Source organism: Lepidochelys olivacea, assembly GCF_965140295.1.
Source record: "Lepidochelys olivacea isolate rLepOli2 genome assembly, chromosome: 13".
Classification (NCBI taxonomy): Eukaryota; Metazoa; Chordata; order Testudines; family Cheloniidae; genus Lepidochelys; species Lepidochelys olivacea.
Genome location: NC_140423.1, coordinates 20572574 through 20590592, shown reverse-complemented (window position 1 = coordinate 20590592; position 18019 = coordinate 20572574). Strand labels below are relative to the sequence as shown.

Here is an 18019-nt window from a genome sequence, read left to right as displayed (position 1 = left end):
GGGGACCCACGGAAGTGAAATTTTCTGCATGTTTTACCAGCACTGAGAACCTTTTCACCCCGTTCTGCTGGCCACCAAGTGCAGCATTTCCTACCCTTACGGGCACCCATGCCACTCAGATGCTAATTATGTCGGTACTGTTTTTGCAGTCATTGTTTCACAGTGATCATAACTAACGACTGAAGCAATGAAGCCCCCTGCGCTATCTGAAATGAGTGTACCCACTGCCATCCCGACATGACCCTGCACACAGCACCCCTTTCAGCAGAGCCAGGTTTTGCCTGACCACCACTCTGAGCCCCTGCTGTGTCAATGAATCTGGAGGCTGTCAAACCCTCTCTGTGGTCAGGACACATTTCCTGCAGCTGGCAGCCTGACCTAGAGCACTGCTGCAGGCATTGTGGTGTTTTCTCAGGCTCTCGGCTGCCTGGCGGGCCCCTTGAATCCCTCACAATGATTAATTCCCTGGTCTGTGGCTCTGAGGGTGTGTCTACCCTGCCGTCCGAGGTGTGATGGCAGCTCATGTAGCATATCCCTGGTGTGGACTGTACAAGCCCCCCTCGAACCCTGGCTACGTACTCGCGTTGCTAGCACATGCTGGGTTCTGTGTTACTCTCACTTCACTGCTATTTTAGCCTTGCTAGCTAGATTAAAGTTAGCCCAGGTATGCCTATGAGCTGCAGTCACTCCTCCCCCTGCAGTATAGATATACCCTTCATTTTGGTTGGATACCTTAGGCCAAACTCAGTCCTGACAAGTGGGGGAACCTCGCTTCTTGATTTCTGTGGGAGCGACACGGGCTCAGAACCTCTGAGGTTCTGGTCCAGAGCTAGGAACTGGCTGTGGTGTTTAAGGGGATGGTTGACTAGAAGGTTTTGTGTAGGGCTCAAGTCAAGGGCTGAATAACTCCATCCACACAGAGAGCTAGGAAACTACTCCCTGGCAAAGGCCTTGATTCACCAGCATTTACGAAGGGTAAAGTCCTTGGCCCAAATACAGAAGTTCTTACTCAGTTGACACTCCCATTGCCTTTTTTATAAAAAACAAAAACAAAACACCTTTTGTTATTTTGGCTGAAAACCTGAATATTTTTGATGAAAAATTCCATTTTATAGAAAAGCCATTTTTCACGGATAAAAGATTTTCATGAAAAATTTTAGACAATCTCCTGGTCCCAACCTCCTTTGCCTCCCTGCATAATCCCCTTCCCCTCAGGTCCTGATCCTCACGTCTTGTCCCCATTCTCCTCAGCAGATCACATGTGGTGCCTTCAGACGCTCCTTAGAGGAAGTGCCTCTGATCTTTGGCATTTTTAATGGCCTCTTTTCAGATTCTCTCCAGTGGATCAGTCCTGCGGATGGAACATGCACTGCTTCTTCCCATCAGCTCAAGCCTAGTTCCATCTCTTCCTTTACTGCTTTTCATCACCCCCACTCCACCCTTTCCTGTGAACTTGAGCTAATAGAGCTGAACAAATACATAATTTGATGAATTTAACCTTGTGATCTGTTTGAGTACATGAACTACGTATTCATTTGTCATGGGTAGTCGCTCTGTTAAAGCTCAAGAACTCAAACACTAACAGGTCAAATATACACACAAACTGAAAACCACTTGCATGTCTGAATGAATATTTGCAGACAGCTTTTCCCACTGTGCTCAGTTCTGCTTATCGGAAGTGGATGAGTGGCAGGACTTCTTCAGGCATATGTGGCTTTCTTCTGCTCTTACCTTTCATCTGTTCCTGCTTCAGTTTCCATCCTGGTCCAGTCAGATAAACACAAGGTGGGGGGCAGAAAAACCTGACAAAACAAAATAGCATCTTTGTTAAGTGAACAGTACCGTAAGGAACTTCACCAAGAAGGGTTGTTTCTTTGTATGATTGTGAATCCAGAGTCTTCTTCATTGCTTAACCAAGTGAGAGATGCTTAGACATGACCTGCTTCGGGGTCACTAATGCCAGCATATACCTGGAGCAGGTCTAGGGTACAGATCAAGTACTCTGAATTGCTATCTCTGTAGTGACCGTTGGATGGAGCCCAGTACTGCAGGGTATTAGTCTGGCAAGCAGCTTAGATTGAAAACACTGGTAAGACAGTTATAAAAATTGGAAGAGCTACATCAACTAGGGCAAAAATCTTAACAGTTAGCTCATCTGTTGTTTTGCCACCCAGGGTGTGTTTTCACAGGAGATGCACCCACAAAAATGTGGATGCCTGCGTCGCAACTGTATTTGCACGTATAGATATGTGCAAAGTGCGCAGTCATGCCATCTGCATGACCAATGGTGGGTCTTTGCAGGCACCGAATCATAGAACCATAGGGCTGGAAGGTGCCTCAAGAGGTGACGTATCCATTTCCCGGCGCTGAGGCAGGATGACGTATACCTAGACCATCCTGGACAGGTGTTGGGGCCACGATGGGAGGGAGCTCAGTGCACTCGTTATTCCTGTCTCTCTTTGGCCTAAATAGTCTGCCATGTTGCGAACATCTTCCCATCTGTTCTCGTGCGAGCCCCGCCCCGGGTTCCTCAGGCAGAGGATGGATGCGGTTGCACAATTAAACCTGTTTCTGGCTATAAGACTCTGGTGACCTGCAGACCTATCAGGCTGTAACGGTTTTACCTGTCTCAGTGTGTGAAGACCCAGAGCACGCCCCTAACTTGAAGCACCTGAGGAGGATGTGAAGGCAGCAGCTCAACCATGTAGAGTGCCATTAGCAAGGGGTCAGTGTGAGTTAGGTCATGCTGAGACAGTTCTTTTAGCTTCTCCTTGCATGACAAACCAACCACATCCAGTACCCTGCGCAGCACCGGAGAGACGAGACTGCCTCTCGCCACAATGTCCATCCCCCTGCCCCAGATGCCCGCATGTGCGGCCACATCTATCAGGTGCTCTCTTATTGGAACATGCCAGCCCTACCCAAGGGCAGATGGCTGAGAGGGCGCATAGGGAAAGCTGATTTCAGATCTTCGCTCCTTGAGTCAAGGGAGAATTTGTCATAGAGAATTTTTCAGCTTGGAATGTGGAAGTTTGAGCAGGTTGAGAACACAGTTTGTATTCACAGCCAGCTCCTGAGACCAGTGCAAACAAATCTATAGCCAAAGTTTTGGAAACACATTTTCCTGTGTTTTATTTGGGTTTCCACTGTCTTTGCATTCATGTGAATGGTGCAGATTCATCCCATATTGATACTGTGTAAAACGTTAGCAATGAAAACACAAGTCTGGGCTGGTTCCATATTTCTGGGTCCTAATCTTCTTGGATAGGTGTTTATTTAAACAAGTTAGCTACAGTATAGGACCCTGAATTCCCATATCCAGGAAAAATAGCACTAGCTTATTTAAACTTTAACCTAGAAGCTTCGTGCTAGCTCGTAATCACTTTTTAGATTTCGCTTCTGTTTTCCTTGCCAAACCCACAAAAATCTGCTTCCCAGCATCCTTTGCACCACGCCTCAACCAGGGTGTGCCAGGGCTATGTCTTTGGTTAGCCCCAGTGACGCAGCAGCTCCACTCGCTGGCTCAGCGCCCCAAGAGGATAACAATCTCAGGGCTGTTTGAAATGGGCCTGAACCAAAATCCCAGATCCAAACACCCGTAAACTCTGGCAAAGGCTGGATCCGGATCTGCATTTTGCAGCTAGCTGCAATCTCTACAGCGGATCAAACTCGGAGCTCACAGCCGCCCTCTGGGGAAGGTTGGATCTCAACTCTACAGCCAGGGCCCACCTCTGTGAAAAGTATCTTCCATTGATCCAGTGACCGGAGAGGGAGGGGAAAAAAGCAAAACCCCACCCTCAGTACAATTGGGTCTCTCTCAACCTCCTACAGAGAGATGACATGACTAGAGGGGAGAGAAAAGCATGAGAGTGAAGTGCAGAGGAAAGGAGAGAATGGCAAAGCCGAAAGGAAGGAAGGAATCTAACGGACCTAGACAATGACTGTTAAACAGAGTGAGGATGGGCTGCAGCAAAGATTAATTGCTGAGGGCACTCCAGCGAGCTGCGTGAGGGAGGTGAAATGGCCAGTGGTGTCCCACAGGGGTCAGTGTTCAGCCCTTCCCACCATTTCATTAATCCAGGACAGAGTGTTCGGGGCAGGGACTGCCTTTTTGTTATCTGTCTGGGCACTGCATAGCGCAGGGGGCCCTGAGCGGGACGCTTCAGTGCCACCATCATAATCATCATGAATGACTGTATTGTTCTGAGGCTGTGTGAAGGTTGAAAGGTGAATATAATTGGTTATGTTAGCTCACCTGCTTCATCAGACTAGATAACGAAACCCTAGGGAGTTTTAAAGGGAGTTGTAAGAGTCTGGTTTTTGGAAGGTGATATCTAAATGCAGGGCTGTATAAGAAGCCAGGCAAATCTCCTACCTTTTTTCACTGCCGTATGATTTCTGTGCGACTTTTGCATGCAGTATAAGCACAGTCTGGTCAGCTGGGAGCTGCAGATATCTACGCACTCCGTCCCGGAGAAGGTCAAGTTGATCTGGATTGGATCTAAAAGAGAGTCCCGAGTAGTACCCTAGCAAAGGGGACACAACGCTTGGCTTCCTACCATCCCCCTACTGCTTGATACCGTCCCGGACCCAGAGCCACCCTGAGGAGTATTTAACATGGAGACAGCCAGCACAGGCACCTTACCTGGAGGTGATAGCCTTCTGTCCCCCATTCCCCTGCACCGGACCTTGACAATAGAACTACTTACAGCCAGGTGCTGCAAACCCCACTCTGCTTACTGCACCGGTATGATATTGCATAAACCACCACCAGGAACAGTCACAGGTTTGAGACACCCCCCTCCCCTGCATCACTATCTGCAATCAAGGCGTCTGGTGCCTCTCTCTGTAAGAGCTGCTGTTTTAATAATACTTCCCAGCAGGAGCCCAGTTTAATGATGCGAACTAGGACAAGAGGAATCCCGTTAGAACGCACTGGGAATGGGAAAGTTTCAAAGCTGCTGTAAGACAAGTGCTATCATTAAAATTGTTTGGTTAGTTTACCCGCTACTTTCTCCAGCCTTCAGTAAAAGACAGACAGGGAAAGCTTACCTTAACAGCTTGGAAACATTCCCATTGCTTCCTAATGAGAAAGCGCATCCTTTCACTCCTCCTCTCAGTCCCATGTTATAAAGATAGTGACATTCTGATTGTTCATGATGTTCTTGTCTCATACACATGGCCCTTAACGGCACCGGGGCCAGCTTCTCAGATGCTCTGCATCTTGGGCAGTTGCATGCTACTGAACTGGAGCGGTGGCATTTTACACCCAGTCTCCATTCTCTGTGCACTGGTGTAAATGAATGCACATGGTGCTGGGCAATGGGAAATCAGGTAATGTTATCTATAGTGATCCCCTCCTCCTTGTAACTGACAATAGTTACAGTCTCATTTATACCACACTGGAGTTTTCCACCATCTAACGTGATATCTTTACATGCATTCTGTTTAACGTGTATTTATTTTTATATCGCCCCTCAGTACATTATGAATGTTTATGGAAGGTAATAATGAACATGGCTGGGGAGCTACTATTCTTGGAATCGGGAGCTGTTATTTGGTTACTGCCAGTGATTGTTCCGTGGAAATGTCCCCATTTTGCTTCAATGCAAACTAAAAACCAAGGGCCAGATTCTCAGCTGGTGGAAATTGGCATAGCTCCATTGACTTCAGTGGAATTACCCATGCTGAGGATCTGGCCCTTAGACTTTGTTAACATGGTAGGTTATGTTTCCACTGACTGTAGGCAGATAAGCCCAGTCTAAATCACACAGGGCCTTCGCTGTGTTGTGCTGGAACCTGACCACAGGATGCTTGTTTTAAAGGGACGTCAGGCATAGAGAAGCTGGAAAGTTAAGTAGTTCACGGGCACGGTGGAGATGCACTGTACTGCTGCCTCACCTTTGCAGGAAGTGAAATTCACTCCATGCAGAGCACTAGTACAGCGCCTGCAAAACGTTCCACAAAACTAGGAAAGTGTGGGTTAGGTGGGGGCATGGGCCTTGCGCTTCAGTTGGGCCTAGGAGCTACTTCCTTAATGGAAGGAAACCTGCGAGGGAGGAAGTAGAAGCTGTTTGGACAGGCCTCTTCTCATTCCCACACTTAGGGAAGACACTTCTTTGGTGCAGGGCAGTCAGTGAAGCCAGTGAAAATGTACCCATCATCTTAGGGCCACACTAGCCAAATACGGCAAGGACATCAGTTAAACTGAGCACACTTGTTTCTTGGCTCCATGTCCAGTGACACACACACACACACACACTCTCACAGGGTGTTCATACACACAGGACCAGGGACCACCTGGACATCTTTGGCTTGCTCATGATTGATAAACCTACATGAAAACTGGATGGAAATTGGTCTCCAGCCTCTGGCATGGGGCCCCCCTTCACTGCTGGGGTCATGCATGATGTTAGTTCCCTCAGAGGAATGGTGGCCTCATGATGGAGGCTCAGAACTATCAGCTGTGATTAAAAACACACGTCTCCCCAGTGGCTTCCTAGTGCCAAGAGCTTCTTCTCACTGCTCAAACTTTCAAGCTGCATGGCTGTGAAAAATGGGGATGTTTGCCTTTAAAAACACAAAAGAACCTTAGATGTAAAAAGGATTAGTGGAAGCTAGAAGCTCCAAATCGCAGCCAAATACACAGTGCTGTACCACTGGTGAGACAATGCCAGGTCATGGGCAGCCCTTGGTGACTTGCTCAAAGGACAAGCTGGCTATTGGAGACTTCAGGGCTGCGTCCGCTATGGCACAGGGAAAATCCTGCAATATAGACTCAACTGAGTTTTCACTGAAAAAATAATCATCCCAGCTCTCAAATACACGTCACACTAGCCAGAAACTGCAAGGAGCAAAGAACATAAAATACGAACGATTTGGGAGCAACTACAAATCTGATCCTGTCCCAGGATTTCAGGCCAGCTTAAACTGATCTCCTGGTGGACTCAGAATAACGTGGCACCTGGACTTCTTATAAAAAATGAAAGAGAAACAGCAGCAAACAATCTTCACCTCAGTGACAACCTGAGAAACCCTTTAAGACATTTTACCTGCCAACGCTGCACTTTTCAGTAAAGTGCAAACCTGCTGGAAAAGGGCAGCGCCCTTAACAGCTTCTAGTAACAATCCTATGCGACGGCTCCTCAAGCTTGGGCCCCCTTGTACAAAGATTCATTGTCTGGTACTATGTTGCTGATGGCTCTGTCTTCAGAGTATCCTGGAGACTAGAACAGGCAACGGCGTTGACATGGCAGACGTGTCCAGCAAAAGAACGTAACAACCTAGAGTCTTCTTTATCTGCAGCTGTCCTCCCATAATCATTGGCTGCATTTTCACTGCACAATCTTTTCCACCACTGTTTTCCCTGGTTTTTAGATGGATGCTCTTGATCCCCTGCTCTCCTTGTTTCCAGTGTCTTCTGCACAGACACTAAGCTCTCCAATGTGTGACTCAGATCCTCAGCTGGTGTAAATTGGCAGAGCTCCATTTAAGTCAATATGGGGATGCTGATTTATAGAGCTGATGATCTGGCCTTGGGTCACCTGATAACATTAGCTGCTGCTTTGTATCTGAGAAGTGAGGGGTTTATGGCTGCTGAGTCTATTCATAACTGCTGAGTATGAACTGTAACTGATTTTCACTGGCAACCAGATGTGTTGTTTTTACTGATGAGACCGATACATGGGCTGCAATTGTTAGTGCAAAGGCAGTGGGTGCTTTATTTTGTGGTCAGTGACAGTTCTCTGCAGACAACTTCACTTCATTATTTACTGCCGGTCGCCAATTAGCTTCTTTGCCAGAGCCCTGTGCCAGTACTCATCATCAGATGTTCTTCAAAACATTTAAAGATGTTTGCTTCTGATCCAGTTGTAGAATTTTGTCCACAACTTTGCCCCTGGCTACCAATCAACACACTCCATTACATTAATATTAGTTATTTAATCCTGGCACGTAACTTAATTCAATCCTTTATATCTATTTAATGGTTTATACCCAGGCCTGGCCAAAGCTAACTGATATGGAAGCGAGCTAGCAAATTGACATAACATTGGCATCCAGTCCATGTCATCATATGCCTCATATGTAATGCTGAAAAACCATACTGCAATGTGCAGTTTGAGCTTCAATTTGCCTTTGCAAGTATTTTCCTCATTTAACCCTGCAAAAGAAAGGCCTGCCCCTGGTGAAGAACATTCTTTGCCCCTTGGGATAGAACTGCACCCAGTTTTGGCTAGGAAACATCTTGAAATGTACTGCACGCTGAGGGTCTGTGTCATTGGGCAGTGGGTCTCAATCTTTCCAGACTACTGTACCCCTTTCAGGAGTCTGATTTGTCTTGCATACCCACAAGTTTCACCTCACTTAAAAACGACTTGCTTACAAAATCAGACATAAAAATACAAAAGTGTCACAGCACACTGTTACTGACAAATTGCTGACTTTCTCCTATATAATTATAAAATAACTCATAAATGATAAAATAAATCAATTGGAATACAAATATTTTACTTACATTTCAGTGTCTAATATCTAGAGCAGTACAAACAAGTCATTGTCTGTAGGAAATTTTAGTTTGCACAAACTGCCCTAGTGCTTTTTATGTAAAACTAGGCAAATATCGAGATGAGCTGATGTACCCCCAGAAGACTTCTGCGTACCCCCAGGGATACGTGTACCTCTGGTTGAGAACCACTGTCATAGGGCATGACCACCCTGTAGTGCCTCCTGCTGGCCAAACATGGTGCTGACAGTACTTCCTGACTCCGTTTCTTTCCTCAAGGTGGGTCTCCTCAGCTTTCCATACACTGTACTGGAGACACATCTTACCTCTCTGGCTAAGTCACAAACAAAACTTATACCATCCTAGGGTGGCACAAACATGAACTAAAAAGATTCTTCTACCCTTCATGGGCTTCTCTTCGGCCCACCCTCTGCGCCCTGTTCCCGCCCCTTTCTTGGCTACCTTTCTGGCTCTGGGATAAAGCACTTAGACCCCAGGCTGGTTCCCCTGGAGTCCCCAGCCTCCTAAATACCCTGGCTCAGGGCCTTCCAGAGCAGTCTGACCATTCCCTGCAATTCCACTCTCAGACTGATCTCTCACTGACCTTCTGTAAGGTCCAGGCGTCCACTAAGCTATCACCTGATCCTTCTTAGTTCCACCACCTCAGGCTAGGAAGCAGTTAATTAATTATGGTTACAAGCATGACTGGTTCTCCATTGCCCTGCACCTTGTATATTCATTTATGCCAGTGCAAATGAGTGAATAGTGGATGAAATCGTTGCTATTTCCATTTGATAGCATTGTATACTCACTTTGCACTGTTTCAGAGTAACAGCCGTGTTAGTCTGTATTCGCAAAAAGAAAAGGAGTACTTGTGGCACCTTAGAGACTAACCAATTTATTAGAGCATAAGCTTTCGTGAGCTACAGCTCACTTCATCAGATGCATATCGTGGAAACTGCAGCAGACTTTATATATACACAGAGAATATGAACCAATACCTCCTCCCACCCCACTGTCCTGCTGGTAATAGCTTATCTAAAGTGATCATCAGGTGGGCCATTTCCAGCACAAATCCAGGTTTTCTCACCCTCCACCCCCCCACACAAATTCACTCTCCTGCTGGTGCTTTCCCCTCTACGCAAACAGGGAAAGCACCAGCAGGAGAGTGAATTTGTGTGGGGGGGTGGAGGGTGAGAAAACCTGGATTTGTGCTGGAAATGGCCCACCTGATGATCACTTTAGATAAGCTATTACCAGCAGGACAGTGGGGTGGGAGGAGGTATTGGTTCATATTCTCTGTGTATATATAAAGTCTGCTGCAGTTTCCACGATATGCATCTGATGAAGTGAGCTGTAGCTCACGAAAGCTTATGCTCTAATAAATTGGTTAGTCTCTAAGGTGCCACAAGTACTCCTTTTCTTTTCACTTTGCACTGGTGCAAATGAAAACAAGGAGAATTAGGCCCAAAGTCTCTGATTTTTTTTTTTTTTTTTCAGAGTCTCAGCCTGACCTTCAGTACTGTGGGTGCACTTGTGGGTCCCAGTTCAACTCTCAGCTGTGACAACGTGCATGGTTCATTCACAGAGAGTCTAGCCCCAGATGAAGGACTCTGCTGAGGGGTTCAGCTGGCTCTAGTGTTGGACCACCGGCACTGAAGCTCTTTAAGTTTTCTATCCATGTGGTTCTGTGTCTGCCTAATAAGCTTTGATCAGAGACCAACTTCAGAGGTACACATTCCTCCTTGATTAAGGTCAAAAAGGATTGTCTGGACATGGAGGCAAATACTGAAGAAACAACAACAAAGGGGAGTATTATTCTCTGGAGCTATCTTGATTTAAGAGGAAGGAGCTGCTTCAGAGACAAAGGCTAGATTTGTGCAGCATAAATCAGTGGGGAAAAACATGCTGCTCTGATTTCTGTTTAGCCCTTTTTACTCTTCTGTCTCAAAACACTTAAGCAGCAGAAGAGGCAAAGCTCCCATCAGTCATCCCCTCCTCTCCAGAGCTGTAGGATTCTGTTTGCACACAATTCCCATTCACCGGCATAGGGATCAGATAGCTCCAGATTTGCACTGTGAAACAGGATCATCGCCAGAGCTTGTTGGGAGGAAGGGAACTGGGGTGAGGTCTGTAAACCCTTTGTAGAGGTGGATTCCACTTTGGGAGAGTCCCTGAAATGCCAATGGCAGGTGGAGGCAGAAAGGAAGGCTGTGACCAAGGCCAACTGCTAACTATAAAAATAACCAAGGCAATTACAGAATAGGGAACAGCTACAAAATGAGTAGGAGGCAGCAGCAGGGAGTACTGTTTAGGTGGAATTAACCACAAGGTTTTCAGTCAGAAACATTGAGCTGATAGTCACTGTATGACTCCTGCTTCACAGGTTTTCATGTGAGGATATTTTTGCATAGGGATATTAATATGCATTCAGAGGGCTATTGAATGTGATGTTATTTAACATTTGCAAACAGAACCATGGGTATGTGGGTGATTGCACAGGGCTTACTGAAGTGCATAGTGGGATAATTGTCCATGTGTGGTTATTTACTGCATAGGACTGGCAAAGCAGTTACATGCCAGATAGAGACAAGCAGACTTTCTCCAACTGTGCGGATCTGATATCTGACAACAGAGTCTGAGAATCAGCGACAATGATCACTTGGGAAACTGAGGTGCTATCCCTCTGTCTTTTCTCTGCAGCCATTGCTGTCTAAACACTGGAACTAAATTGTTTCAGTGATGCACTTTTAAACAGTGTTCACCATTCCGAATGCCGTGGCGACCACCCAGAGTTCATCATCTGGTTTAAATTTACCTCATGAAAGTCAAAGGGCCTTTGCCAGAGGAGCTTAACAGACCTGCTCTGCAGTTTTCTGGCACCTACTAACTGTTATGGGTTATAGGGAATTATTCACGCTGTATGACATTTATTATATGGACTTCTTAAAATGCTTTGATTACAGTATTGTGTTATTACAGCATCACATTTACAGCGCTGCAAGGGCTGGGTTCTTGGAGCTCTTTCTAAAACCCCCTTTTCTAGCTGGAAATCAAATGTCTTTGCACAGAGTGAAGTATTGTTTGGAAGCAAAATAACGTGGAGGATTTCTCCCCCAAAGACCTTTTTCTGGTTGGCTGATATTTGTAACCCCCGTGCTCCCAAATATAGGATGTACAGCACTCAGGCTAGCACGGCTTGCCCCTTGAAATAGATACCATCTCTTTCAAAATGACTCTGGAGAGGGCTAAATTGTAGTTTATTATCAGATGTGGTTTGAGCTGTGAGAAGGAACTAGAGTTGTCAACATTGTATTTCAAAAATAAGGGTCTGTTTTCTTAGTATCCCTTTCTTACCCCTCCTGATATTTATTAATTATTAATAATGAACAGTACTCACCTACATTCATTTCTTGCTGCTCTTTGCAGCGCTCAGCAACTCCTGATCTTCTTGTACAGAGATGAAAAAATAAGGGACTGTTGGCAACCCTACTAGGAACTGAAGTTTATAGGTAGCAATAAACTATTGGGTAACTAACAATCTGCTCCATGAGATCATATCAATCAATACTCTGTATTGGTTCCACAATTCAAATGGGCCCTTCTTCCTTTCCTTCTCCCACCTCTCCCCACTAGATAAGGTGATACCATACATTTGCCATGCACATGCTGCCTTGAAGCTCACCTTCCATTTTATTCTTACATGCAAACGGGTTCTTGTGCTAGCTGCTATCACAGACATGACTCCTAGGTTTATATTATGCAAATAAAGATTGTTGTGTTTTAATTAAACAAAACAAAGGGACACATTCAGCTCAGACATCACTCCTGATGCCTAACCTTCCCTGCCATTAAATCACATGCCCCCTAGTGATTTAGCAAGAATTGCAATTTATTGTTTAATAAGCATTCCCTCAGGAATGCGTTTCAGCTATGCCCCAGCCTAGCCTTCCACTTGTGGGGGCAAATCAGGTATCTGTCCTACAACTCCTATTCGTACCCACAATTGATGGTAGGTGCAGAAAAATATGGGTGCAGTTTTACAGGCACAAATTGTACTTTCTGGGTCTTAGAAATTGTTATTCTTTGTCTGTAACCATAGCAGTAATGTTTATATGTGCTGTCTGTGTACATTAACAGATTTAACACTCACTCATTTCTGCTAAGGTAATGATCCAGCTATTCTGGTCTCTCTGTAACTAAAGTAGAAGTCTATGAAGATCAAAGTATGTTCCACACATTTAGGGCCTGATCCTTCAAGCCTTTAGTCATGGACATCTACTCGTGAGAAAGATTTGCAGGGCTGGGTCCTTAGATTATATTTTCACCTTCTCCCAGTTGAAGGAATTGATGGTTTTGCTTCTCTGCCTTCTGAATCCAGCTGCATTGCAGCTTGCCTGGGAGTAACTGTTACAATGAGTTATTATAGTTTCATACAGTTACAGAAACTGAACGACTCAGTAAAAAGAAACCCATTTTACATGTCCGTGTTACGCCTTTTACTGAGTGTTTGCGATAGCTGCCAACTGCATTGCTCCTTTGTATGGCATCAATGCTATATTTTGTGTGAATGGAAAAGTCATTAGAAATCACGTTGATGGGAAACCTGCAGTAACTGGGAGCCCTAACTTTTCAATACCTCTTTTAATCTAGAAGAAGCAGACCTTGATGAGTTGTGTGAGCATGTGTATTTATAAATGATATATTTTGGTTGCTTCACCCACAAATGAAATTACAGCCTTTTTTGGGGTTGAGGAATGTACTGCCCAGGTACAGCAGCACCAACATTACACAACAGTTGAGAAGAGGGAGTGAAAAAAATGTGGCCACTTGAAATTCACCAGGGAACTTAGGTCAGCCAGGGGGTTAATTACCCAAGGCAGAATGTAGCCAGTTACTTAAGTCATATACCACCTGCCCAGTGCTGAGGGGCTCATGAAAATCTACTGTAATACAATATTAACCTGTTTCCTTGAGCAGTGGAGGGAGGAACTGATCTAATGAATTAGGCCAGATTCTCCACTGCCCTGCATCTCTGGCAGTTATTTATAGCAGTTCAAAATGTGTATAAAAGGCAGCTAAATCAGAATGGTAATGGTTTACTTCCCCCTTTGCACTGCTGTAAATGATTGCATAAGGTGCAGGGCAATGGAGAATTTGGCCCAATCTGCCTAACTGGTCAATGCCTAATTTCTCCATGGCCAGAGGTCCCAATATTGTATGTGAATTAACCTGTGCTGTGTTATGCAGAAGGTCAGGCCAGATGATTGTAATGGTCAATTCTGTCCTTAAAATCTATGAATCTATGACCTCCAAAACACTCAAATCCGCAAACATTGCCTACTGGGATCCCCAAGCCGCCAAGTCAATGCAATTTGTATATCTGGTCAGGCACACTCACTCATTCTCCTCTGGGACCTTCACAGTTAAAGGGTTTTGCAAACACATGCCAATGCTGGAATAGGGAAGAAAAACAAAACCACTCCCAGGCTGTTTAAGCTGAGTGCTGATAAAGACAGAACAGGTATGAATAATTTTTCAATTATATAAAGTTTGAATACGATGGACATTTTTTACGATTGAAATTTCCACTAGCACACACCTTTGCTTGACACCCTATTCTGTACATGCACGGACATGAAAAACTCAAGACAAATTAAATGGATATATGATTATTACCTGTCAAGGAAATTCCATACAATTAACCACATCACTACATAAAGTAGTGAAACTCTATAGCTATGAAAGTCCAGTTCATGTACTGGGCAACACAGTACTCTCAGAACCTTACACTTTAACTTGTGCCAAGTTTATTCCTGTTTAGATTTGTAGGAATCATGTGTACTTCAACATGCTCTGGGCTTGAGTCCCCTCTTGTTTATACTCATGTAACTTCATTAACTTCAGTGGAGTCACTCCTGATTTACCTCAGCATGAGTAAGAAGGAAGTTAGACTCAAATCTGGGCCAGATTCTGTGATAATCTAAATTCATTCAATATAGCTATGCTGCTGTAAATCAGGAGTAACTCTTTACACCAATGGAGTTATAGCCATTTACAGTAGGTGGACCAGATTTGGACCTGACTCTCCTCTCATCCATGCTAGTGTAGATGAGGAGTAATGCCATTCAAGTCAATGAAGTAACACAACTGTATAATTGGTGTAAATGAGAGTGGGGGTCAGGCTCAATGCCTGTTGATATGGACCTGAATGCTGCGAATTTAAACAGGCACAAAAAAACTCAGCACATTAGGGTTGTGGTATTTCTACCAGCTGAGGCTTGGTGTCTATTTACAAATACAGAGAATATAAATGTGTGTCACACTACTGGATGGTTAATTGTATGCAGTATATTTTATCTTTGAAATTACAACTACAATTAAAATCCAAAGAAATCTTTTGTACATTTCCCACAGAAATAAACCAATGCTCTGAAACCAAGAAATAATTCTAAATCTGAACTACCAATGGGCTAATAATAGGTAACAGTAGGTGCACCACATGTGTGGGTGTGTGCAGATGTGTACTGGTGTCTCTGTGTTTAGATCTGCACCTGCTCCGTGTGTGTGTGTGTGTGTATTCGGTGAGTGTTAGCTCCAAATCCCAGCGTGTGGCACAGTTAGACGCTGCACTCTGTAGCGTTTTGTACGAGACAAAGGGAAACAAACCCCAGCTTCTTTAGGCAGCAGCGGTGAGCGTTTTCAAGGAGCGCCCGATGGGCACCCAGTGCAGGACAGTGGGGGGGAGGAGGTTTTGTTTCATATTCTCTGTGTGTATATAAAGTCTGCTGCAGTTTCCACGGCATGCATCCGATGAAGTGAGCTGTAGCTCACGAAAGCTGATGCTCAAATAAATGGGTTAGTCTCTAAGGTGCCACAAGTCCTCCTGTTCTTTTTTCTCCAGCCTCTGTTCGTCTTTCAGGTGCCGCCGGACTCCTTGTTGTTTTTGTGGCTACAGACTAACAGGGCAACCCCCTGGTACTTGTCTCCAGCCTCTGACGCTCACTCTCCCGCTCCCAGCCTTTTCGCTGTCACGTCCATGCGGACTCTGGCTTCACCCCCAGCTCTGCGAGCGGGCAGGTGCGCTGCTGGCTCCGGGCAGCTATTTCTAGCCACGCTCTGTCTCCGACGGCGCCCGGCCACGCTGGAAAGCCGCTGATGAGCCCCGGCTCCAGCAGCCCGATGCCCGGGTGGGTGTGACCTGGCCGGCTGGCCCCCCGCCCTGTGCCAGCCCCTCTCCCCGCAGCAGCCCCGCTTGCTGCAGTGTCGAAGGGGGAGGGGTCGGCTCCTTCCCCCGGGCCCCGCGCCCGCGATGCCGGATTAAATGCGGCTGACGCTGCCCCAGCCCCTCTCAGTCCAGGCCAGGCCAGCGGCTGGAGCGGGGTCCCCGGGCGCAGCACCCACCTGTACCAGCAGCACGGGGGTGTCCTCCGCCCGCCTTCCGCTCGGCTCCGCAGCCGCCCCTCCGCGCTCTCCAGCCGGCCGAGGTGAGTGAGGGGCTCCGGGGGCAGCAGGGCACCTGCAGGGCAATGCGCAGCGGTGGGCGCAGGGGTGACAGCTCCGCAACCAACCGGCTGGGCGGCGGGTCACCCCGTGGCTTTCGCTCTGTGCCCCAGCGGAGGGGGGGGGCGATCCCCGGTCCCCCCGGGGCTCCCCACCCAGTGACCCCCCCGCCAGCCAGAGGGAAATGATCCTAAAACCCCTGCGGCTCTCCAACCCAGGGCCCCTTGAATGCTCCTGAATCCCCTAGGAGGTCCCCACCCCAATGCCCCTTGCCAGCCAGAGGGGAATGATCTTGACTTCCCTAGGGACTCCCTCCCCCAGTGGCCTTTGCCAGCCAGAGGGGATCAATCCTGCTACCGGCTCCCTGTGCCCAAAGTTCCCCACACCTTTGGCCCCTTCCAGTGTGGAACCCTCCTTGCCGCCTAGGAGCTGCCCACTCCAAGTGGCCCTGCCTCCTGCTCCAGCCAGAAGGGAACAACTAGACTGTAAGTTCTTTGGGGCAGCAACTGTCTTTTCGTTCTGTGTTTGTACAGCACCTAGCACAAAGGGGGTCCTGGTCCATGTCTGGGACTCGCAGGTGCTACCACAAGGGTTCTCAATCCAGCATGTTCCCTACTACCCCACTTCCCACCTCCCTGCTTGTCAGGGTACACGAGCTGTCCATGTCTTTGCCCTGTTGGTAGGTGTTGGATGTAATGGACTGGGCTAAGAACCAGGCCGGACACAGAGAGGATGGTGTGATGATGAGTTGTTTGTATAGCACCAGCCGCATAGTGGACACTTGTACATGGTGTTCATGGTGTCAGGGGAATGATATGGGGGAGGGAATAGAGGTGTATGTCTTAGAAAGAAAAGTTGCTTTTAGCTCCATCCTCTCCACTCCCCCACGTGTGCCTGCAAAATGTAGGAGCTGCTGTCTGCCTGATCAGAGACCCTAGCCGTTGCAACCTTTCTGCTCAGTCTGACACCCAGGAAAGCTGGGGAGTTTATAAAGAGTTAGTCCAAGTTAATTCTCAGGGGAGCTGAGCCCCAAAATGATGCTTGGAGGAGCAGAAGCCCTCGGGAGCCAAGACACAGCATGGTACTCAGAGGGAGTGGGAGCTCACAGGGGCTGAGACTTGGCATGCCACTGGGAGGGTGCAGGAGCCCACGGGAGCCAAGCTCAAGCAGAGGCTTATAGGAAGCTGGAGCTCCCAGGAGGAAAGACCTGACATGGTATTCAGAGGTAGCAGGAGCTCATGGGATCTGAGATCTAACACCATGGTCAAAAGGAGCAGGAGCTCCCAAGGGACAGGTCTGGAGGCATCACCGAGAAGGGGTGAGAGGTGAGTTCCCAGGAGCCAAGTCCTGGCCCCAGAGCTCAGGAGCAGAGTCCCAGCATCTCTCCTGCATTAAAAACTGCTTGAGTGAGAAGAAAGAAATGATGCAAAGATCCAAAGAATGAAGTACCCAGTCAGTGGGAATACAGTGTGAAGGAAAACCAGAGAGAAGGAAGGAAGGGTCCAATGGGACATGACCTGCACAGATTTTTCCTGTTTCCCCTGAGACCTGGGCATGCCCAGAATCAACTTTCTCCTCTGCCTCCCCACCCTATGCTCTGCACCCAGATTCAGATCTAAACTGCAGCAGTCCAGGGCCCCCTCTTTTCTTCCTGTGTGGAGTGCTCTGCGCTGGGGATGTGGTGTTGGAAATAACGGAGCATGCTCAAAAATCTGTATGTTGCAATTTAAGAATAATGTGGGGGCCCACTCTGTCTCTGAAAAACTTTTCAGCTCTTTTTATATTCATATTGGAGATTATGCTCCAGTAAGCTGTTCCCAGTTGTATGGGTGACTGATCTTACACTGTACATGTTCACCATCAGCCTGTATTAGGAAGTTTCCTGCAGATACTATCCAGAATCTGATTTGACAATGAGGTATACAAACTGATATACATGCCTTGATGTAGCATACCAAGCATTAGAATGTCTGGATTGTCTAACAAGATATGCACATAATTGTGCTCTTAATT

At 46.8% G+C, this 18019-nt stretch overlaps 2 protein-coding genes across 4 annotated transcripts in view; one reads left to right on the top strand and one right to left on the bottom strand.

Annotated features, from left to right (window-relative positions):
* The window catches only part of RBPJL (recombination signal binding protein for immunoglobulin kappa J region like), a 205148-nt gene that overhangs the window by 18801 nt on the left and 168328 nt on the right, over positions 1 to 18019 (bottom strand). The window contains exons 3-5 of one of the 2 annotated variants that reach the window (XM_084645489.1): positions 15908 to 16022; positions 4376 to 4501; positions 1732 to 1802 (exon numbers count right to left, since the gene is read on the bottom strand). In XM_084645489.1, coding sequence (XP_084501615.1) covers positions 1732 to 1802; positions 4376 to 4501; positions 15908 to 16022 — 312 coding nt within the window. The remainder of the gene's footprint in view (positions 1 to 1731; positions 1803 to 4375; positions 4502 to 15907; positions 16023 to 18019) is intronic. The other variant, XM_084645488.1, reaches the window with a different exon arrangement.
* The window catches only part of MATN4 (matrilin 4), a 29117-nt gene continuing 26947 nt past the window's right edge, over positions 15850 to 18019 (top strand). The window contains exon 1 of one of the 2 annotated variants that reach the window (XM_084645486.1): positions 15850 to 15990. The gene's annotated coding sequence lies outside the window, so the exon portion shown is untranslated. Of the gene's footprint in view, positions 15991 to 17311; positions 17332 to 18019 lie in introns of those variants that run through there. The other variant, XM_084645487.1, reaches the window with a different exon arrangement.